The 22,321-nt window shown below is 49.8% G+C and overlaps 1 protein-coding gene across 16 annotated transcripts in view; it reads right to left on the bottom strand.

The window, feature by feature from the left end:
• Dysf (dysferlin) overlaps window positions 1-22,321 on the bottom strand; it is a 201,592-nt gene that overhangs the window by 136,406 nt on the left and 42,865 nt on the right. For 8 of the 16 annotated variants that reach the window (XM_057791040.1, XM_057791074.1, XM_057791057.1 and 5 more), the window contains exons 4-12: window positions 14,919-15,024; window positions 9,705-9,819; window positions 8,500-8,592; window positions 7,991-8,202; window positions 6,472-6,600; window positions 6,028-6,090; window positions 5,413-5,463; window positions 2,543-2,573; window positions 1,800-1,915 (exon numbers count right to left, since the gene is read on the bottom strand). In XM_057791040.1, the coding sequence (XP_057647023.1) occupies window positions 1,800-1,915; window positions 2,543-2,573; window positions 5,413-5,463; window positions 6,028-6,090; window positions 6,472-6,600; window positions 7,991-8,202; window positions 8,500-8,592; window positions 9,705-9,819; window positions 14,919-15,024 (916 nt within the window). The remainder of the gene's footprint in view (window positions 1-1,799; window positions 1,916-2,542; window positions 2,574-5,412; window positions 5,464-6,027; window positions 6,091-6,471; window positions 6,601-7,990; window positions 8,203-8,499; window positions 8,593-9,704; window positions 9,820-14,918; window positions 15,025-22,321) is intronic. The other 8 variants (XM_057791089.1, XM_057791142.1, XM_057791124.1 and 5 more) reach the window with 1 other exon arrangement.

Raw genomic sequence — 22,321 nt, 5'->3', positions numbered from 1 at the left:
CACACACACTCCCTAGCTGGTTGGGGGACCATCTTCCACACTAACTGTTGCCAACTGGCAACATGGCAGGCATCCAAGCCAACCGCGAGAATCCCCTTTCCCGGTACTCCAGCCCCATTCCAGTTAAACAGCAGTGTGGTAGTTGAAGCTGTCTGAATGCTCCATCTGTAGGGGCGTGGATTCACTCACACAAATACTGACCCAGTGACCCTGGAGTCAGCATGGCGCTAAAGGATGAGGCACCCCAGTTAAGGTGGAGTGAGGCTCTGCTCCCTAGATCTCACTCCTTTGCAGAAAGAACATGCATCTATGCCAACGAAGGCAGTAACACTGAACAATGGTAAACACGGGCCATCTCGTGGCTTCTTGGGGCAGGCAGGTAGGCAGTGGAGGGACAGGGGGAAGTGAGGTCAGCCTGGTCCAGCAGCCTTGGCAAGCTACCCAAAAAAGGCTGTGGCCCGCTGCTTGCTCAGCCTGTCTCTCATGCTGAACCCCACTTCAGCATCTGCGGCAAGCATTTGCCAGGAGCATACTCATCTCAAATTAGAAGAAAATATTCATCTCCTCTAATTCCCTGTGCCTACAAGGAGATGAGAGTGGCCGGAAAGACGGAGGAAGAGGAGGACTGAGGGTGTGGTTCTGGGGAAGGAGAAAGAAGTTGGAGTACAGAAGACAGGAGCGAGGGCGATGAAGAAGGCCAGCCGAACCAGGTGGAGGAGAGAGAGGCACAGCAAGCCCATTGACAGTGGAGGGAGAGAGAGGGATGGCCCATGGCTCCTCCTCTTAATGTGGGGTCTACTTCTCTGTTACCTCTGATTCTATGCGTGTTTCCAGACTAGCCCATTATTCTAGCTCCCACTCCAACAACCTTCAAGAGGCTGAGCTGCCCTCCTCTCACCCTCTCCACCCCTCCTCCCTTCCTTCCTCAGTCTCCAGACACTCTGCCAGCTTGGTCTCCACCTCTCGCTGCTGCCGCTCCTGTCCTGCCCACCTCCACACTCCTGCACAGCCGCATGCCTCTTCTTGTGTCACAGCTACTGAAAGTTTTGAAAACAATGGCCTCACCACACAGCCCTCACCCTAACATGGTATTCTACGCATACTGTAAGATTCTGTCGTTCGCAAGGAAGGCCGGACAGTGTGGCCTCATCATTCCAGCTAATGAGGGAGCCTGAGGCAGAAGACTCACAAGTTCAAAGCCTGAGCTACAAGGCAAACTAAGGCCAATCTGAGCAACTTAGTGAGACCACGTCTCAAAATAAAAGGAAAAAGGAGGGTCGGAGATGCAGCTCAGTGGTAGAGCACAGGTCAACACGTGCACGGCCTTGGGTTCAATCCCCAGAAACACCAAAACAAAAGCAAACAAGCAAACAAACAAACCTTTCCATTTAAGTCCAATTAGTTCCTCATTTGTCCTCCATGAGGATCTGAGCCTCTTCGCAAACATGCAAGATGTTGGCATTTGCTAACTCAGACCGCCTCTCACTTCAGCCTCTCTGACAGGTCGAGACGATCACAATGTCTCCCCAGGCAGAAAGTAAGGCCACGACTGAGCGTTAAAAGAACAACTTGGCCTTTGTCTAGGAAAACTAGACATGCACGCCCTCTGAGAAGGATGTGTGAAGCTGATTAGTAACAGCTCTCTCCGGGCAGCAGGGTTTCGAGTGCTTTGCTCGTTACTTATATTTTCTTTGTGTTATGCGACTCTCATGATCACCATGTACCCCTTCCAGAGAAGAAGACACCAACCCCGGGGTTTTGTATGGTGTTGGACCAGGTGTTGTGAGGCGCGTACTCACAGGAGCTTCGTCTCCGGGCCCTAGCACACACAGGCTGGCTTTGAGGTAGCCTTTGGCCCCTGCAGAGAAGTCATCTGGGTCGGAGAGCAGCAGCCACTTGCGGAGATAAGCATGTCCTGCAGGAGACAGAGGAAGGTCCTGTCTGCCGTATTTAGGGCAAGACAGAAGACCTGACCAGAAGAGGGGCCAGACTTCACACCTCATGGATGTGTGAAACCAAGAGCTCTCCACAGGATGTGCTGGTTCCTTAGCAGGGTCAGATTTCCTGGAGTACTAAAGACACCATGACACCATGCGTGACTACTGATATTGGACAATGAGTGTCTCAGAGATTTTCATTTTTTAATCGAGAATCAAAAAGTGCTTTGGACATTTGTGTGTCAGGGAAGAGAACTTCTACAAGAGGTGGTAAAAGCCAAACACGGGCCTTTCCCACCCATCTCTTTGGTAAATCACCAGGCAAACAAGGAAAAGCGTGAAGTGGTTCTGAAGGGATCCCAGACTCTAGCTACCCTAGCCATAACCTTCTGGGATAGTCACCCCTGAAGAAGCCCAATGACGATGCTCCTGAGAGTTTGCTTTCATGGAAGAGAAATCCCTGCCTTCCCTTCCAAATGCAGACCCTCCCCTCCAAGTTCAAAAGCACCAGGAAGAAAAAGGGAGCCCCCCCCCCAACAAATGAGTGTCTCCATGCAGCTCTAGGACCAGGATGTCAGGATTTGGCCAAGGGGATAGGAACTCACGGGGTTCTCTGTACACGGTGCCCACATCCATCTGAAATAGAGAGGAGGCATAATCAAACAAAGGATTTTTTTGACTTCCTGAGTCCTCTCCTCTACTTTGCAGAGGGTCATTTTCTCTGTGTGTCTGCTGTATGTGTATTTCCTCACCCCCAATAAATACCATTCTTCAACTGCTAAAAAAAAAAAAAAAAGGCAAACCAGAACACACATATATACAAGCAAAGCACAAAGCACAGACCATATGCAGGCAAAACACCGTATCTATAAAATAAAAATAAATAAATCTTTAACAGACTAAGCAATCTATCCAAGAGCTGAATGGATAGCTACATGATGCCATTTAATGTATTTTAAAGATTTATTTACTTTCATTATATGTATATGAGTGTTTTGCTTACATGTGTACCACATATGTGCCTTGTGCCTGTGGAGTCCAGAGAAGGCATCAGAACCCCTGGAACTGGCATTATGGATAGTTAGGAACTGCCACGTGGATGCTGGGAACTAAACCCAAGTCCTCCTCAAGTGTACCAAGTGCTCTCAACCCCTGAACCATCTCTCCAACTCCAATTTTTTTGATTTGTAAGATCTGTTAAATTCACCCTGGGGTTTCCAGGACTCACTAACTTAGAGGTGGACTGTCCATTGTCCAACTCCTGGCCACCAAGAAAAGTACACAGGCCAGGGCAGGCTCCTTCTCCTGGATGCCCATGAGAACTCCACTCCAGACCCATGGGGGAAGATGAGGTCAGGGAGCAGAGCACTGCATCATGCGATAAGGTGATGGGAGTGAAAATGACCTCCACAGACGCATATATTTGAATGCTTGGTCCACACTTGGTGGAACTGTTTGGGAAGGATTAGGAGGTGTGGCTTTGTTGGAGGAGGTGTGTCACTGAAGGTGGGATTTGAGGTTTCAAAGGCCCAAGCCATTCCCAGTTGACTCTCTCTGCTTCATGCTTGTAGATGTAAGTTCTCAGCTACTACTCCACAACCATGCCTGCCTGCCTGCCGCCATGCTCCTCGATATGATGATCATGGAACAACCCTCTGGAACTATGAGCCCAGATTAAATGCTTTCTTTTATAAGTTGATGTGGTCATAGTGTCTTATCACAGCAATAAAAAGTAACCAAGACACACAAGATAGCCATGGGTATGGACTGGGCTGCTTCCCTTCAGAGTATGGAGATAAAGGGGAACTTAAAAAAGGGGTGTTAATTCCTTCTGGTGGAGACAAGGGTAGAGTTTGCTCCTTTCTGTCACACGCTGATCTCAGGAAAATGGGAGTGTAATTATTTTCTCCAGCTCTTTGCAGTGTTTCTTTTCAGAAATGAAGTTAGCTTGAAGCTGTGGGAAACCATTCAAGGACCCAAGCTTCACTTCCAAAGGAAAACATAAAGGAAAGTCAGAGACATCTGGTAACCTGACCTCTGAGGGTACCAAACTCCAGGATGTTAAACAACCTGTCACAAAGGAAAAAGATTTTTTTTAACTCTGAATAAAAAGAACTAACTCACACAGATGGTCACCCTAATTTCCACAGGAGCCTAGGAAGACTCTGTGTTACGGTGGGGGTGTTGTGCCTTGATGGGGGTGTAAAATATTCCTTTACACGGTGTGAATATATGTCACTGTGATTGGATTAATAAAGAAGCTGAATAGCCAATAGCTGGACAGGTAGAGGCTAGGCAGGACTTGCAGAAAAAAGAAAGCCCAAAGAAGAGGAGGAAGGTCTTTCAGAATTGGAAGGAGATGTGGAGAGAAGGTGATGAACTTGTCATACTGAGAGTAGAGCATATGTGGCAGGGCATAGGTAAGAAAAAGGGGTTAATTCAAAATGCAAGAGTTATTTAGTAATAAGCCTGAGCTATTAGTCAAGTGTTTACAATTAATATTAAGCTTCATTGTGATTATTTGGGAGCAACTGTTGAGACACAAAGAAACTCTGCCTGTAGAGGGGATGCCACGCTGGGGTGGGAGTGCTGGCTGGGGTGGGGGTGCCACGCTGGGGTGGGGGTGCCATGCTGGGGTGGGGGTGCTATGCTGGGGTGGAGGTACCATGCTGGGGTGGGGGTGCTGGCTGGGGTGGGGGTGCCATGCTGGGGTGGGGGTGCCACACTGGGGTGGGGATGCTATGCTGGGGTGGGGGTGCTGGCTGGGGTGAGGGTGCCATGCTGGGATGGGGGTGCCACACTGGGGTGGGGGTGCTATGCTGCGGTGGAGGTACCATGCTGGGGTGGGGTGCTGTGCTAGGGTGAGGGTGCCATGCTGGGGTGGGGGTGCCACACTGGGGTAGGGGTGCTATGCTGGGGTGGAGGTACCACGCTGGGGTGGAGGTGTTGGCTGGGGTGAGGGTGCCATGCTGGGGTGGGGGTGCCATACTGGGGTGGGGTGCTGTGCTGGGGTGGGGGTGCCATGCTGGGGTGGGGTATCATGCTGGGGTGGGGGTGTCATGCTGGAGTGGGGGTGCTCTCCAGCCCCTTCCCTGACTACAGGAATGTGATTGAAGGTGTACTCCACCCACTTGACTCCCTCTGTCTTCCCAGTCCCAGACATTGCCTGTGACACACATCCCCTCCTGGCAAATGTGTAATTAATAATAAAAAGGAGGCCACACATGGTGGCTCACTCCTCTGTACTTCCAGCCTGCTAGAGGTTGAGGCAGGAGAATCACCATAAGTTTGAGGCCTGCTTGAACTATAAGACGAGAACTCTTCCTAAAATAAAATATTTTATTTCTCTACCTTTGGTGAACGGTTTCCTGAGTTGGAGTTTTGGGGGAGATGGGTTGAAACTAGACTCTCTCAGCATAGCCTGGCCGTGTAGGGGAAGTGAGAACTGACTGCTTTCAAGTAAAGAAACAATTACCCGGAACTCGCCAAGGAGGGCATCTGTCCTAAGGGAGCGTGAATCCACCACCTGCAAAGAAAGAACAGCTTCCTGTGAGAGTGTGGCTCTGACCAGGCCCCTCCCAGACAACAGCAGCCAGCAGCTGGAACCATCTCCCTCCCAGAAACGGAGTTCAGCAATGTCTCACCTCACAGAACCCTGTGGGGAGATACTAACATGACCTCCACCTCACAAATCAAGGGACAAAGGCACAGGGAAATGACAGAGCATGTGCAGAATCATATGAGCACACAGCAGAGGTGAACCCACACATCTAACACACAACCCTTCCCAGCGGCATGGAGGAATCTAAGACCACAGAACAGACAGAGAAAGCAAGCCAAAAGCCAGGTGCTCCAAGCCTCCAACCTGAGGCACACGGGTGTTTATCTGACACTGGCATAGCTTCTGGGAGTTATTCAATCACCCAGGAGTCAAGCTTCCCCCCCTCACACACACACTCTCTCTCTCACACACACACACACAGGCTTACAGGCACAATGGCAGGCACGTCTGTGGATATCACATCACACTGTTGCGTGTTATCATGCATACCCACAGCCCATAAAGACTACTTTGATGGCTGAGACCTACCGTGATGAAGATGGGCTCATCAAACAGCTCCGAGGGAGAGTCAAACAAGTTGAAGAAAAGAGTCTGTTGGTCCAGAATGGAAGGGGGTGAATCAGTTCTCTGACCCTCAGGCTAAGCAGAGGGGCTGTGGACACCCACCAAGGTTCAAGCCTGAGTTGAGACTAGTGGAGCTCAGCTGACCAGTGCCAACGTCTAGGAATCTAATAAGCCTGGCTGTCCCATCTCTACCTCACAGAGGGTAGCACTTCAAGGACAAGGATGCTTGCATTGTGGGGAGCAGGGCTCTCCAAGTCCTCTTATAGTCTACACTGGTCTTGGCTCACATATTCAAAGTTGACACCACAAGAGAATGCTCTTGGACACATGCCCTGGTATCAGCTCTCTTGATAATGGCCCTCTTCTCAAGGGCTATCATTGTTCTGCCTGATGCCCGGGGCCATTCACCTCATTGAAGAGTGGGCTGTTTCCCTTCTGGATGCGAGTCCTCTTGGTCTGGCCAGCAGCTGTGACTTTGACCACAGGCTTAATGTTCACGCCAGGCAGCTGACGCCCCTCTATCACCTGGACTCTGATCTGAAAGTCAGGAGAAGGGATAAGCAAAAGGAAAGAAGGGAGGCCACCTGCTGGCCCCAAGAGTCAGAAACCTCAAGACCAGCTCTCTGATGACTTCTGGGTGAACTACCAAAAGCTGCTAGAAAGAACACTACAAAAACAATTACTCTTTCTACCAGCCTCCCCCTTGCATCTAGAAAAGCCCATAGTTCCTCGTAAGAACTGTGAGACAGCTCCAAACACGGCGCCTACATAAAATCTCCTTGGACAAAGACAAATCCAGCCCTGCTTTCCTTAGGACAGATCCCATCTGAGACCTTATTAATACCTACCCTACTATTGTTATTGTTTTTCTAAATAGGTTACTCTGAGACTAGACTGGTCTGGTACTCAGTATGTAGCACAGGCTAGCCTCGACCTTGGGATGAATTTTCTTCCTCACAACTCCTCAGACTCAGGCAGCTGGTTCAGCAGCTCTGAATGGGGACAGAGAACCCATTCAAGGTTCTACTTCTCTGAGAACCTTGGCTGGGCCTGATGGCCACACAGACCTAAATCCAGCCCTTTGGAAGCAGAGCTGGAGGATCCGGGGGTCAATGTCATTTTCAGGCACATTGGTAGTTAGAGGCTGGCCTGAGCAACATGGGAACCGTCTCCAAAAAACAAATAGGGCTAGGGAGATTGTAGAAGAGGATGTGCAGAAAGCTGTCCTCCAGCCTCCACACACATGTGCAGACACGCAGGGACAAAACACATATGATTAAATGCATAATTTTAATTTTTTAAATACTAAGCCAGAGAGATGACCCTGTGGGTAAAGGCACTTGCTGCCATGTCTGATAGTCTGTGTTCATTCCCCAGGATCCATAAGGTGGAAGAAGAGAACCAGCTCCTACCAGCTTTCCTCTGACCGCCACGCTTCTCACAGGGGCATTTGTATGCTCCACCCCAACACACATAATAAATAAATGTCACTAATCTTGGGAAAAGCTCAAAGGACCCTGCTGCTGCTGCTGCTGCTGCTGCTGCTGCTGCTGCTGCTGCTGCTGCTGCTGCTGCTGCTGCTGCTGGAGATACTCATGCATGCCCTTGCTGGATGGAGAGCAGGGAGCTAACCCTAGACCAGGTACCCAAACAAAGGAGATGCAGACCTAGGCTAATCTCATTCACTCATTGTTCGTATGTTTGTACATCAGACTCCTGGAGACTGGGCAGAGACATGCTCTGAGACCACAAAACACAAACTCCCAATTCAGCTGCCAGCATCCAGGGCAGCCTAGCTTCTTCGTGGGAGGCCTCTGGAGCTCCAGCACAACATCCTAAGGCTAGTCAACCGAGCCAGGCCCAGGATGCTAGCAACTGCTGGTGGACTAAAGGAGGAGGCAGGGGCCACAGAGGGCCCCTCTGTCACCTGGAAGTCCTGTGGCTTGTCCGACAGCAGCTTTCTAGGTGGGGCTGAGCTTCTTTTTCTTTTACCCCCTGGATGGTGGGGAGGAGGGTGGGAAGGTAGCTTCTTGGGTGTGGTTGGTCCCCCTGGGCCCACAGCACCGCTCTGATCCAGGAATGGCTCAGCTTCATCTCCAGTCAGCCCCTGGTCCTCAGTGTCTTCCTCCCCTCCTGTGTCTGTGGGGATAGGTGCCTCATAAGCATGGTGTCTCTTTGGCCCTGCCCTGAGGCCTCAGTCCAACAGAGGAAGGACCAAAGAGCATGCATGCCGTGACACCACTCCCTAAGCCTGCCCGCCCGTCCCCAGAATGGATGAGGTCAAAGAGGGACAGCGGCCCCTTGAAAACAGAGAGTAGTTAGTCAGCAGAAAGAAGACAAGATGGCCCTGACCCACCCTCCTCAGCCCTGAGAACAGGCCTTTCTGGCCTTTCCAGAAAAGATAGTTACAGATGGTAGGGTCTGGCCGTGTCTCACCCGTGGGGGCCGGCCACTTCTTCCCAGAGTATCTTGTGTCCATGGTGCTGTCACTGAGCAGGGACCAAGTTTCAGCCCGGCTCTGTCCCCCACCTGGCATGCAGCCGGGCATAGCCCAAGTGGGGAGGGGCAGGAGGAGCTGGGATGAGAGGAGCCCATCTTCTGCAGCCCCACCCTCTCCTTTGATATCCTCAGCCACCCAGCCTGGGTGGGTACCATGCTCAGAATCGGCCGGCCCTTCTCATTGCCAACCAAGCAGAGCTGGGCACCTCCTCTGATTGGTTAAGCTCAGAGCATCTGGGGACCTCTGCGCCTCCTCCCTCCCCCAAACCAGAAACAGCCCTCTCAGCACTCCATGAGCCTAGGCCAGCTAGCTCTCTCCAGTTCAGGATTCCCAACCCAGTGATCTCCAGGCCTGGGCAGTGCTGAGCCAACAAGACTTCCCTCTGCCTCCCTCTCCACAGAAACCTAACAAGACAGGTTCCGGGTTACCCAGGGAGGGCAAGGGCTGCTCAAGATTTTATGATAACTTGCTTCTGTGTCCACCCCCCTCCCCCCGTTTCACCAGAAGATAAACTCTAGAACCTTCTCCTAAGGTTCACTGTCTCTTCTCCAGCTGCTTCTAACCTGGACTGCCCTGTCAGGCTAGCTTTCCAGGCACCATTGACCAGTCAGGCTCCTCTGCCTGCATCTTCACCCACAGCCTAGCGGAAGCTTGAGGCAGGCACAGGAACTAGCCAGCTCACTCCCTCAGTCTGCTCACCTCACATTCATCGGGACTAACCAACCACCCCACAGCCATGCTGCCCAGTGTCAAAGGCAAGATGGAGACTTATGTCCCTTAACTTTGGCTCAGGGATCTTTCATGGGGTGGGGGTGGAGGGAGTAGCTCTTCCGTTAGAGTCTATCACTGCTGGGTGCCAGGCAGAGAACATTAGGCTTCTAGCCACGCTCATCTCCAGAGCTGGGCAGTGGAGAGCACAGACTAGACCCCGCCCTTCCCAGGTGTCTGAGATTTGGGGAGTAGGGGTCTCCATCCTAAGCCTCGTTAGGGAACTGTCTCCTGCCTCTTCTTTTCCACCCACCCACCCACCACTTCTGTCTCCACACTAGCCATCTCCTAACCCCAGGATTGAGGAGACCTGTTGGCCATCTTTCTGGGGACCCTGTCCTAGCAGGGGGTAGGGTGTGGGTGGTCTCCTCACCAGCCACCATGTCCGTGTCAGGCAGTGTTGGAGAGGGTGCCAGAGAAGCAGGTGGCGGGAACAAGGGCACAGCTCCTGGGGGTGGCGTGTAGGACACCTGCAGTACCAGGGAGGCCTAGAAGAGATGGGTTAGCAATGGGTAAATGTGCAAGAGAACCGACACCCTCCCTCTGCCATCCTTCCCAGCTCTCCCATCCCTCTCCGCGGTTTTGGGCTCTAACAGGGTCAGGGCTGCAGGAGGCTGTAGTAAAGTCAGGAACCTGCAAGCAAAGCCAGTCGGTTATGAGCACATCATTTGGGGTCAGCGTCCCCCATTCAGGAGCTGTGTGACATGGAACAGGTTGTGTAACCTCACAAAAGCTCGGTTTCCTTGTTTGTAAAAAAGGGGGTTGTCAGGGCAACAAGCCTCATGAGGCCGAAATAGGATGAGGGATCCCACCTGTTCTACACGATTTGTCTAGTTCGGGGAAGAAGACCCCCCCCAACTTTCTGCTTACCATCACCCCCCACACCCCATGCAGACAATTCAGCTGGGCTCTGCTCCAGCTGCTCTCACCATCTTACCCCCTCCCTCCTGGAAGCTGTGCCCTGCCACATCCTCACACAAGGGGAGAGACAATGGTCGCACCTTTCATGTGGGCAGAAAATCACAGAACAAAACTGTCCATCTTCTCTCATTCCTCCCATGTGGATAAAGTTCCTTCCGTCTTTCTAAGGTTTATTCATGTCTGTTTTCTATGTACAGGGGTTTTGCCTACACATATGTCTGTGCACTGTGTGTGTTCAATGCCCACAGAGGGCAGAAGACGGCGCCATACCCCGGGATTTAGAGTTACAAATAGTTGTGAGCGGCCATGTGGATGCTGGGAGTCAAACCCAGGTCCTCTGGAAGAGCAGACAGTGCTCTTACCCACAGAGCCATCTCTCCAGTCCCTTCACCTCCATCTTTTAAACAAGTAGTTAACTGCTTGGTATTAGATAGCAAGCAATTTCCAAGGTCTGGAAGATCCTTTACAAATGTTCACTGACATACTCTTCATCTGAGAGACTCCAGTGAGGAATACTGGTCACAGTAACAGAAACATCAGTAGTGAGGAGAGCATCCAGACTCCTAGGGCAAACCCTGCCCTGAGGTTGAGAAGCTTCCAGCTCCCATTGTACCCAGTTATTAGGTTTTAATCCTACAGATAGGGGGCCAGGGACAGAAAGACTAATAAAAGCAGGACAGGCAACAGCTGGGGTCACAACACTGAGGAAAGAGCCCAGACGCAACTGGCACCCTTTTAATCCCACATTCAAGGTTTGGATGTTACTGGCCCTGCATGTTTGGAAGCTACCACCAGGTGTCGCCACTTGAGCATTGAGTGTTAACATTGTCAGCCGGTAATTTAGAGGAAAACAGACTCCTAGGTGGGAGTGTCCTCCCTCCTATGGCTGAAGAACCAGCCGCTTCAGTGAACCTGGGCACCTGGATTTCACAACTGGTTTTTCTTTCCTCTACTTCAACAAAAGCCAAGCTGCACTCTTTGGAGAGATAACTGTACAAGATAAGCCTTGACCATCTTTTTGTTTTGGGAAAGCAAGGACATTCTCAATAAATTACAAAAACATCAAAAGAACAAGAAGAAACTGCAGAGATGGCTCAGTGGCTAAAAGCCCTTGCTGCTCTTCTAGAGAACTTGGGTTCAGGTTCCAATAATATGCATGAAGCCCTGGGTTAAATCCCCAGCATCACATAAACTAGGTATGGTGGTACATGCCAATCTAACCACAGCGCCGATGGGGTGGAGACAGGGAAATCCCTGAAGCCCAGCCACAGCCATGGTCTTCAGGTACAGTGAGAGACCTTGCCTCAAAATAACAGGTGGAGGGTGAAGGAGAAGGACGATTCAGCATGAACTTCTGGCTCTCATTGGTGCACACAGATGCACAGGAACAACTACATACAACATACACAACTCATGAGATTCCAGGAGGTCTATGGTCCAGAAAGTCCAGATCAATGTTGCTGTCATCCCTGTCAAAATTATACTACAGTTAGACTGGAGACGGTCTTTAACTCAAACAATACACTCTGGTGTCCAGGGTGTTGGGCTACAAGTAGTGACAGAGGACACAGAGTACTTTGAACTGCTCTCGGAATCTTCTCTCTCTCCCGCTCTCTGACAGAACCTCTCAGTATGTTGCTCTGTATTCTGGGCTGGACTTGATTTTACTATACATTTCAAGCCAGCCTCAAATTCACAGCACTCCTCTTGCCTTAGGTTCCCAAGCGCTGGAACTGCAGGTTTAAACAATCATACCCAGCTTCTTTGTTGGTGGTGGTGATGGTGGTGGGATGTGTGTGTGTGTGTGTGTGTGTGTGTGTGTGTGTGTGTATGTAGGTCAAAGTCAACCTAGGATATCACTCCTCAGGATCCATCAATCTTGTTTCTTTTTTTTATTTTTATTTTTGTTTTTGTTTTTCGAGACAGGGTTTCTCTGTAGCTTTGGAGCCTTTCCTGGAACTAGCTCTTGTAGACCAGGCTGGCCTCGAACTCACAGAGATCTGCCTGCCTCTGCCTCCTGAGTGCTGGGATTAAAGGCGTGCACCACCACCACTGCCCTATCAATCTTGTTTCTTGAGATAAGGTCTCTTCTTGGCCTAGGGTTCACCATTAGGCCAGGCTATCTGGTCAGTATGCCCCAGAGCTAGGATGACAAGCACATCATTCCTATCTTACTTAATGTGGGTTCTGGGTATGGACCTCGGGTCCTCCCTCCTTTGACTGAGCCATCGCTCCAGCCCAGCTTCTACTCTTAAATCATTTCAAGAAATCTGAGCCAGGTGTGGTGGTGCACACCTTTAATCCCAGCACGCAAGAAGCAGAGGTAGAAAGATCTCTTTGAGTTTTGAGTTCAAAGCCAGCCAGATCTACATATTGAGTTCCAGGTCATCCAGGGGGCAGGGTAGGAAAGCAGGGAGCTGATCACCTTAGGAACCTAACTCAACAAATATAAAGTCTACAACTTTCACACGGGCTCCCCCAGCCATGTCCAGGCCCAGTGCAAAATGAAATATGTAGGCCTTTTTAAAAATGTTATCTAGAATTTCAAGATGGTAGCAGCAGAGCATTAAGTAAAGCCCAGGGCCCTTCAGAGCCACGCCCAGGAGGGGTGCCTGCTTGGGCCAGCCTAGCCCAGCCCCACATCTGACAACAGGCAATGACAGCCCTGCCTGATGTATTTTACTTGTCAATCATGCATTAATTTAATCATCCGTTAAAAAAAAAAAAAAAAAAAAAAACAGATATTGTGAACCTTCTGGAGGCCAGTGGTGCTCAAGACACTGGGGACGCTCCCAGGAGCAAAGGGCTTCCACCAAACAGCACATGTCCCGACCAGAGTCCCCAGCTCAGAGGTTCTTTCCACCTCCTATGCTGCTCTGGAATGTCAGTGCTATTCTAGGGTAGACATCTGTTCCTGGACCTTCTCCAAGAGATGCGGACTTCATCCCGGGGAGCAAGGAGGGCTCCTAACCTCTCCCTGCCTCCCCTTACCTCTTCCTGCCACTCCTCACCTCTCCTCACCTCTGTGCAGACTTAGCTGGTGGCTCACTGAGCAGGGCCCAGTCCTCCTCTCCATCCATGACCTCTGGGCTCTCATGTACTCAGAGTGGATTACTGTTAAAGGGTGGTCAAGCTCACGCTCCACGGGCAGCCTGGGGTCTCAGGCCCAGGGAAAGGAGCCCACAGGTTCTCAATTAGTGAGCATGAAGTACAGGCAGAGTATGGGAGCCAGAGCGAGGGCAGGGTATGCAGATGATTGCCAGTCCTCCTTGGCCCAGTACACAGAAACCTGGATGAACGGTTCCATCCCAGGACAGAATGAGTTTGAAAGGAGCAAGTATAGAAACCATCATTGTCATAGACACTGGAGGTTTGAGTGGAGAAATGTAAACACATCAGCTTGGAAGTAAGACCTTTGATGGAAGGCTGTGGGGAGGAGGCAGGTCTGACCCGAGAGTAGCAGGCAAGCACCAGACAGATCCCTGACTCTGAGGGCTGATCATCACAGAGAACTTGGCATCTCAGCTTCTCCAGTGCTCCCCTGGCGCTCCCCTCGTGCTCCCCTGGTGCTCCGGGCAGCAGATTCAGCTAGGAATCTCCTCAGGGTCCCAGAAGAGCTAGCTGTAAAAGCCTCTCAAGGCCTCCTAGACTAAAGTGCTAGCTGACTGAAGAGCTCAAAGGGGGGGCAAAAGGTGACTCAGGAGGTGTCTCAGAAAACACTGCACTGTAGCAAAACAGAATCACTGCACACGGTCCAAGGCAAGATGGAACTCTACAAGGAATGACATGATCTGGGGCAGGATGGCACTCTGCCTCGGGAGCCAGTTCTGGAATACAGAGGCTAGGGCCTTTCAAGGACCTTCCTCTCAGTCTTAAGATCAACCGTGGGTACTAGCCCCGTTTGCACACCTGCTCACTGGGACCCCAGCCGCTCTCTTTTCCCAGTGAGGACCCAGTGTGGTCCCATTCAACCCAGCCCAAAGGAACGCCTCCTTGACTCTCCCAACCCGCCAATGACCTGCCCACTACCCCCCCACACACACACAGCCTGTCTGTGAGGGCTAACAGTCCACAGCCCCACGGGCTTCACTGGGAAGAAGTATGTCCCAATCAGCCGTGCACCTGTGTGTCTGGGCATGTAGGCAGACCCAGAACCCTGTGGGGTATATTTAGACCACTAAAAATAACAGGAGGCCAGCAAGGAGCCCTGGGAATGGGCTGTGTGGATTAGGAGAGCATGGGAAAGCTGGGGGAGGGGTTAGAAAGACGAGAGAAGGAAAGGAAGGGGTCCTGACTGACCCCAGGTGTCTCCCTCCCTCTCCTGGTGACCTGTGACCCAGATGACTCAGAGGTTTCCCATCTGGAGAAGAGGGCTGGCAATGAGGAGGGCAGTCTGCCAGACAGACTACGGAGCCAGTCAAGGCTGACTGGAACACAGAACAGGAGGTGACCAAATGGACTAGACTCAGACGTAGCCAAGTTGGGGTGTGGCAGGCTTCACTGAGACCTGCAGATCCCAACCGTGAGTCCCTTCAGGCACCGTAAGCTATAGCCAAGGAGGACCAGGCTTAACTCTCAGGAGCTGGCCCCTGACATGAGGTACAGGCAGGGGCCCAGCAGGCCTCAAACAGAAGCTGGCTATGGGCAGAGGAGTGCAGGCATTTACCCCTGTGGGTTGCTGCTTGGTGTCCAGCAGAGGTGCGTTAAAGCTGGCAGACAGGCTGGGAGTGGCAAGTACCTCCTGGAGTGGGATCTTGGCTTCCCCCAGGAACCTGAAAAGATGAAGAAGGCAAATAGTGAAAACCAATCTAACGTTCCTGGCTCTTCTACCACCACCCCCAACCCAGTTACAGCCCATCTACCTATGGTACCCATGTAAGATGGTTCCCATGGTACCATCTTAGGGAGACCAGACTCCTGAAGAAAACTCTTAGGTAAAAGAGAGAGATCAGAGAGACTTGCCTTCCCCCAAGCTCACTTTGACCTCCTTCTGTCCAGCCTCAGCCTAGCCATGCTGCTGCCACCTGTAGGGGCATCTTCCCATTAGACAGACCATTTGTTTACTTACTTAAGACAGGATCTCATATAACCCAGGCAGACCTCAAATTCACTATGTAGCTGAGAATGTTCTTTAACGTCTTTCCTTCCATTTTTATCTCCCAAGTGCTAGGATTACAGATGCCCCCACCACACCATGTTTATCCAGTGCCGGAGATCAAGCTCATGGCTTCATGTGTGCACTCTCTCAACTCAGCCACACCCCCAGTCCTGCCATCAGACCTCAACCAGGCCAGCATCACTAGAAGACAGAGGGGCAGTTACCCCATCTTCACACCTTTGCTGCCCCCACAGCACACACACTGTCTGCAAGAGTTTCCCAGGAAACACAGCATTGCATCAGTTACAAATTGGATGCAAGGAAACTCCCTGTCTCCGACCCAGGGAGAAGAACAACTCTGGATCTCGGAGACAGACCCCTTCACCAGTTATACAGCACACACACTTGAGACCACACTTCTCACTGAGGGAAGAGACTGCAGAGATGGGCTCTTGGGAAAGAGTGGGCCACTGGCAGGATGACCAAGGAAGGCTTCAAGGAGTGCAGAGGGGTAAGTCCATACACCAATCATTCTGTACCTCTGAAGTGGCAGCAAGTGGCTTGTGTCACCTAAAACCTGTCACTGGAGTCTGCTGCAGCCTCTGCTTGCTCCCTGGGAACCAGGCTGTGGGTACAAACCCTCATCAGTCCTAGGGGACAGCTACAGGGACACATTCATCATCACTTTTTCTTTTTTAGTTATTTCCCCCAATGAAGAAAGCTAGCCCAGTATCTGAGACCATCCTTTGCCTGGTCTCTGTAACAATGGTGTCTGCATATGGATTTACATGGACCCATGGAAAGGAACTTGTAATCTTGACCTAATGAGCTGAGTTTAGAAACTCTATGCTCATGAGGCACCACCTCGTCTCCACGAGGATGTTATTAAAAAGTATGGGGACTTCTGAAGTTGGGCTGAGTGCGTTTGCATTATGAGAAGTCCAAGAGCCTATAGGGACAAGAGTTAGAAGGTTCTGGCTTAAAAGGGATATGCGTAGGTGCCGGGTTGACAGGCATCGACTTGCAGTGGTTAATGTTGATTGCCAACTTGGCAGCATCTAGAATCACTCAGGAGACAAACCTCTGCGCACATCTGTGAGGGAGTTTCTAGACTGGGTTAATTGTGATGGGAGGACCCACTTGAAAGATTGGAGTCCTCTTTCATAAGGAAAAAGTGATCTGAGTACCAGCATGCATCTCTCCCTGCTCCCTAACTATGGGTGCCATGTGACCCGCCGTCTCAAGCTCCTGCACCTTCTTGACCTTCATGACCTCCAGCCATGGTGGACTGCACCTTCAAGCCACGACCCAAAACAAACCCTTCCATCCATAAGTTATTTTTTCAGGCAATTTGTCATAGCAACAGTAAAATTAACTAAAGCAAATGTCTATTATAAAGAAGGAGGGAGAGCGGGAAGGAGGGGGATGTGGAGAAAAAGGAACCCTGCTGAGAATACTGCTGGTCAGAATCGGGGAGATGCTATGGGAACATTAAGCATAGACATAAATCCCATCTCCAACCCTACTTCTGACTCCAGAGATCTGCACAGCATGTTCAAGCAGCAAATCCTCAAGCATTAGAAGATGAGAGGTGCCCAGAGGTAAGTCAGTTGGGAGAGTGCTTGCCTAGCATGCATGAATCTATGGGTTCCGTCCCCAGGACCTCGTAAACCAGGCATGGTTGTTTGTGTCTATAATCCCAGCAACAGGGTGTAGAGACAGGAGGGCCAGGAGTCTAAGGTTATCCTCCATTACATAATGAGCTAGAGACCTGCCTAGGATACGCAGGACATTGTCTTTAAGGGGGTGGGGGGCTGGAGAGATGGCTCAGTGGTTAAGAGCTCTGGTTGCTCTTCCAGAGGACCCGAGTTTGATTCCAAGCACCCATTTGGAGGTTTACAGCTGTCCATTACTGCAACTCCAGGGGACACAATGCCCTCTTCTGGCCTCAAGGGTCCACACATGCAAGTGGTACACAAACATTCATGCAAGCAAAATGTATATACACATAAAATAAAACTAAGTGTTAAATAAATAAATAAACAAAAATAAGAGATAGGAGCAACCAAGACAGGTAGGTGGCATATTATTCAGTATGAAAGAATTTCTGGGGACTGGAGAGATGGCCAGAGGTTAAGAGCATTGCCTTTCTTCCTAGAGGTCCTGAGTTCAATTTCCAGGAACCACATGGTGGCTCACAACCATCTGTAATGGGGTCTGGTGCCCTCTTCTGGCCTGCATACATACACACATACAGAATATTGTATACATAATAAATAAATAAATAAATAAATAAATAAATATTTAAAAAAACAAAGAATTTCTGGCCCTTTTCTTGGGACTAGTCTTGGAAGAGCTGTAGCTGTAGCTCGTAGTTGAGTATTTGCCTTACATGCATGAGGCTACTAGGTTTAGTGCCCAGTACTGTCCAAAAGTAATAATAAAAAGAATAGTATTGAAGACACAGAAGGACAAATGCCATTTGATCCCAGTATACAGAGAACCTAGCCAATTCACAAGTACACACACACACAAGAGGAGAGTGATGAAGTCAGGGTTACACAATGAGAACTTGTCTCAAAATGAATTAGATAGATAGATAGATAGATAGATAGATAGATAGATAGATAGATAGATAAAATTATTTTAAATGGTAGATTTAAAGACCAACATACACATGCATTCACACACCTTGTTTATTGTCTTTCTAGCAAGGGAAACTGTACGGTGGCTGAGAGCATGCCTGCCCTGTGGGGGTGCACGTGTATCTTAACATACATAGAAATAAATTGGGGGATGAGCAATGGGTAGCTCAACCATCAGAGTGCCTTGCAAGTATAAGGACCATGTCTGGTCTCCAGAACCATGTAAAAATGCTAAGTGTGGCAGCACAGGCTTTGATCTCAGGGTTGGGAAGTGGGGACCAAAAAGATCCTGGAGCTCACTGCTGGCCAGTGAGAGATCCTGTCTCACAGGAGGTGGTCAGTGTTCCCCTAAGAATGACAGTCACGATTGCCTTCCAGGCTCCACACATAGATTACACATGGGCACGCGCATCCTCCCCACATATACACTGAAATTAATCAATTAATTATAAATAAGTAACTTATAAACTTACATAAATAGATAATTTTTAAACTCCCTGTCAATAAAATACGTGCATTTGCACCCTCATAGGGCAGACATGCTCTCAGCCACCTTACAGTTTCCCTTGCTAGAAAGACAATAAACAAGGTGTGTGTGTGTGTGTGTGTGTATGTGTGCGCGCGAGCGCGTGCGCAAGGGTATGTGTGTGGGTCTTTATTGGAGGTGTTTGTATGTATATATGTGTTGGTGTGTGCCTATTTGTGTATATGTGTGTGTGTACGTGTGCATGTGTGTTGCATTCAGAAGACAGTTGTATTGTCTCACTCCCAACTCATTTGAGACAGGGTCTCTTTCCACTGTTTTCCCATTCCATTCTCCAGACCAAGTACCCTTCAAGCTCCTGGGAATTCTGCCTGCCTCTCCCTCCCATCTCCCTGTGGGAGTGTTGGAATCACAGACGTTCAAAATAAGCATCCAGCTTTTACACACCTTTTGAGGATTTGAACTCAGGTCCTCACACTTAAACAGCAAGTGCTTTTACCACTGAGCCATCTCCCCAGCCCTTCTCTTACATTTCTTCATTTATTTTGGTTTTTTGAAACAGTCTCACTGTTTTGAAACATAGTCTCACTATGTAGTGCTGGTTGTCAAAGAATTCACTCTGCAGACCAGGCTGGCCTTGAACTCACAAAGATCTGCCTGCCTCTGCCTCCCAAGTGCTGGGATTAAAGATGTGTGCTGCCACACCTGACTTGACATTTATTTCTTTAAAGAAAGAGTAAAAGAGAGGCATTCCAGGGTTCTAAAGCCCCGTGATGGTCAGACTTTCTCGAATGTGGACTCCTCTGTCCCCTGGTGCCTGCAGGAAGTTCTGTACTGTAAGCACGGCTCCTAGAAGGGGTATTCTAAGGACTCTCGTGAGAGTAGAACTTGTCCCCAGTGTGGTGACTGAAGTGTCCTCAGAATCCACAAGTCCCTGAGATGTGCCGGGCGGTGGTGACGCACGTCTTTAATCCCAGCACTCAGGAGGCAGAGGCAGGCGGATCTCTGGGAGTTCGAGGCCAGCCTGGTCTACAAGAGCTAGTTCCGGGACAGGCACCAAAGCTACAGAGAAACCTTGTCTCGAAAAACCAAAAAAAAAAAAAAAGAAAAAAGAAACAAAAAAGAAGAAGAAAAGAAGTCCCTGAGACATAAGAAATCAGAGTCACTCTGTCCCTTACAGGAATCCTGGGCAGCAGACGGGGGTGACTTGATCAAGCAGATGGACGAGCAAACAGCCCAAGGACCCTCCAGATGCAGTGTCTACAGTCGAGACGTCTGGCCTTGGGGACAGGAAGGCTAGCCCCAACAGCAGAACAGAAAGCAGTCTAGTGAACCAGACAGTTCAGTGTGGTTCTTAGGAGCCCTGGCTAGAGGCCCAGAGTAAAGGTGGACCACCTGAGCCTGGCTTGCTGGCAAAGCCCTCCCAGACAGCAGGGAGAATTCCCGGAAGTGAGCTGGGGAACAATGGCAGGAAATGCAGAAGGAAGTGCCGGCTCCTCCTCTGCCAGCCCTAGCCCTTCCGGCAGCCCCCCAGAGCTGGCTAAGAATGACTGTTATTTCCTCCTCGATACCTCTTTTGGGGCCATCAAATGTGTCCTTGATGCCTCCATAGGCTCTAGGGCCAGTCCCCACCAGGTACCAGGTAGTCCTATACCCCAAGGAAGAAGGCCTGGAGGCAGAGCCTCCCATATGGGTGGAAACTTATTGGGGTTGGTGAGGAGTTTGACGCTCCATCAGACCAGGGTTAAAGCCATGGATTCATCCATTCAGTTCCACAAATGAAAGAAGGCATTGAAGCCCCTCCCCAATTCCTTTCCCCTGTGACTTTACTCAGAGATCCTCAGTCTTGGGCCACAAACTCTGTCTGTACTATCAGAAGATAAACACTAAAGTATGGGCTCTAGGCCTAGATCTCTACTGAGCAAGGCTCAGTCGGCACCAACCAACGATCTCATAGGTGGCCTGTGGCATCAAAAGTCCAGTGAGGCAAGAAGGGACCTGGAACCCTGCCCAGGGATAGAGCTGTGGGAGCCAGCTGGGAATGTGCAGAGCCTGGTAGATCAGAAGCAGCCTAGCAGGCCTGGCCCTGCCTAAACACCAAGGCCCTTCCAACTTCTTCCTCTGGTCATTTCTCCTAGCTCTGTTGTTTAAGAACCACTGGAATGTGGGAGCACAAGTGTGGAGGCTAAAAGAGACAATGTCACCCCAAACAAAGAGAAGGCAGGAAGGGGCATAGTGGAGGGAGAACAGTTGAGGGCTGGCAGAAAACACATTTTCCCCTCAAGGAGAAAGAGCTGGTTCCCTGTCAGAGAGGTGCCTTAGCGGGATCCTCCAAACCTGAGGTTTAAGCAGTATGTGTGAAGGCAGAACCCGGGGGGAGGGGAAGACTAAGCTTATGCTAATGAGATAGGAAAAAATGGAAACAATTTTGTTTAAAAACATTGAGTTTTTAAACATCGTTGTTTGTAAGAACAAAGCACAAAAGCAACTCAGCAACCACTCAGCTGTGTGTAGACACAGCACATCTGTGCTGCAAATTCTTCTCTAAGACCCATGGTCAAGGGCAAAAAAAAAAAACCATAAAAGAGCTTGAACATGTGCCCTACTGTATAAGAAAAGAGGAAACTTGAGAGAGAGAGAGAGAGAGAGAGAGAGAGAGAGAGAGAGAGAGAGAGAGAGACTAAGCGGCTATGCCACAAGACCCGATTATCACATCTCCAGGATCACATCCCCACAGAATACCATAATATGAAAGACACACTTGCACATACTTGTTTACAACAGCTAAGCATAGGGTCCACCTAGATGTCCATCTATAGGCAAAGGGATAATTAAATGTGAATATACACATATGTACATAGATTCTGGACTATCAGGCTATATTAATGAAATGTTACTCAACCATAAAAGCGAATATCATATGATGTCAGCAAAACAGATACACCCAGGGAGTACTACATTACATGAAACAGATGCAGACAAATTTTGCACTCATATGTGGGTGCCCAAAGAGTTAATTGTGGGAGGCTAGAGAGATGGCTCATTAGTTAATGACACTTGCTGCTTTTGCAGAGGACCTGGGTTCAGCTCCTAGTAACCACACGGCGGTTAACAACTGTCCCATAGCCCATTTCCAGGGGCTCTGGCACCCTCTTCTTGTCCCTAATGGCTTTGAACACACGTAGTGTGCATACACACATGCAGGCAAAATACTTGTACATGTAAGGTCATTTTTGAAGTTGAATATGGGGCTGAGGATAGGCTCAGAGGGAAAATACTTATACATGTAAGGTCATTTTTGAAGTTGACTATGGGGCTGAGGATAGGCTCAGAGGGAAAAGTGCTTTGCTAACATGCTAGAAGCCCTAGGTTTGTTCTTAGGACCATATACCCAGATATGGTGGCACAGACTCATAGTCCCATCTCTTGGGAGGTAGAGGCAGGGGGATTAGGAGTTCAAGGTCATCCTTGACTACATGATTTTTGAGTCCAGTCTGGGCTGAGACCCTGTTACAATTGGAATGTATAAGATAAGAGTGCTTACTAGTGGAGCAAAGGGGGAGGAGGGGACAGCGGCAGGCTGGAGAGCAGGAGCTTGAACACAAATGGACATAAGCTCCAGTGTCCATAGCACAGTAAGGGCTCTAGAAAAGAGGGGCCTAGAGCCCCAAATACAAAGGCATGATAAGGAGGGGACACTGTTCAATGCCCCAGGATAGTTCGAGTGTACTGTGTGCCCAGATATCATGCTGGATCTCACAAACATATGTAATTATAATGTGTCAATCATGGGAAGGAGTATAGCTCATTAATTTGGTTGAATTCAGCTCAAGACAAAAAAA

Source organism: Chionomys nivalis, chromosome 1 (assembly GCF_950005125.1).
Source record: "Chionomys nivalis chromosome 1, mChiNiv1.1, whole genome shotgun sequence".
NCBI classification, from domain to species: domain Eukaryota; kingdom Metazoa; phylum Chordata; class Mammalia; order Rodentia; family Cricetidae; genus Chionomys; species Chionomys nivalis.
Note: the sequence above shows the minus strand (reverse complement) of the source record. Positions and strands in the feature narration are given on the sequence as shown.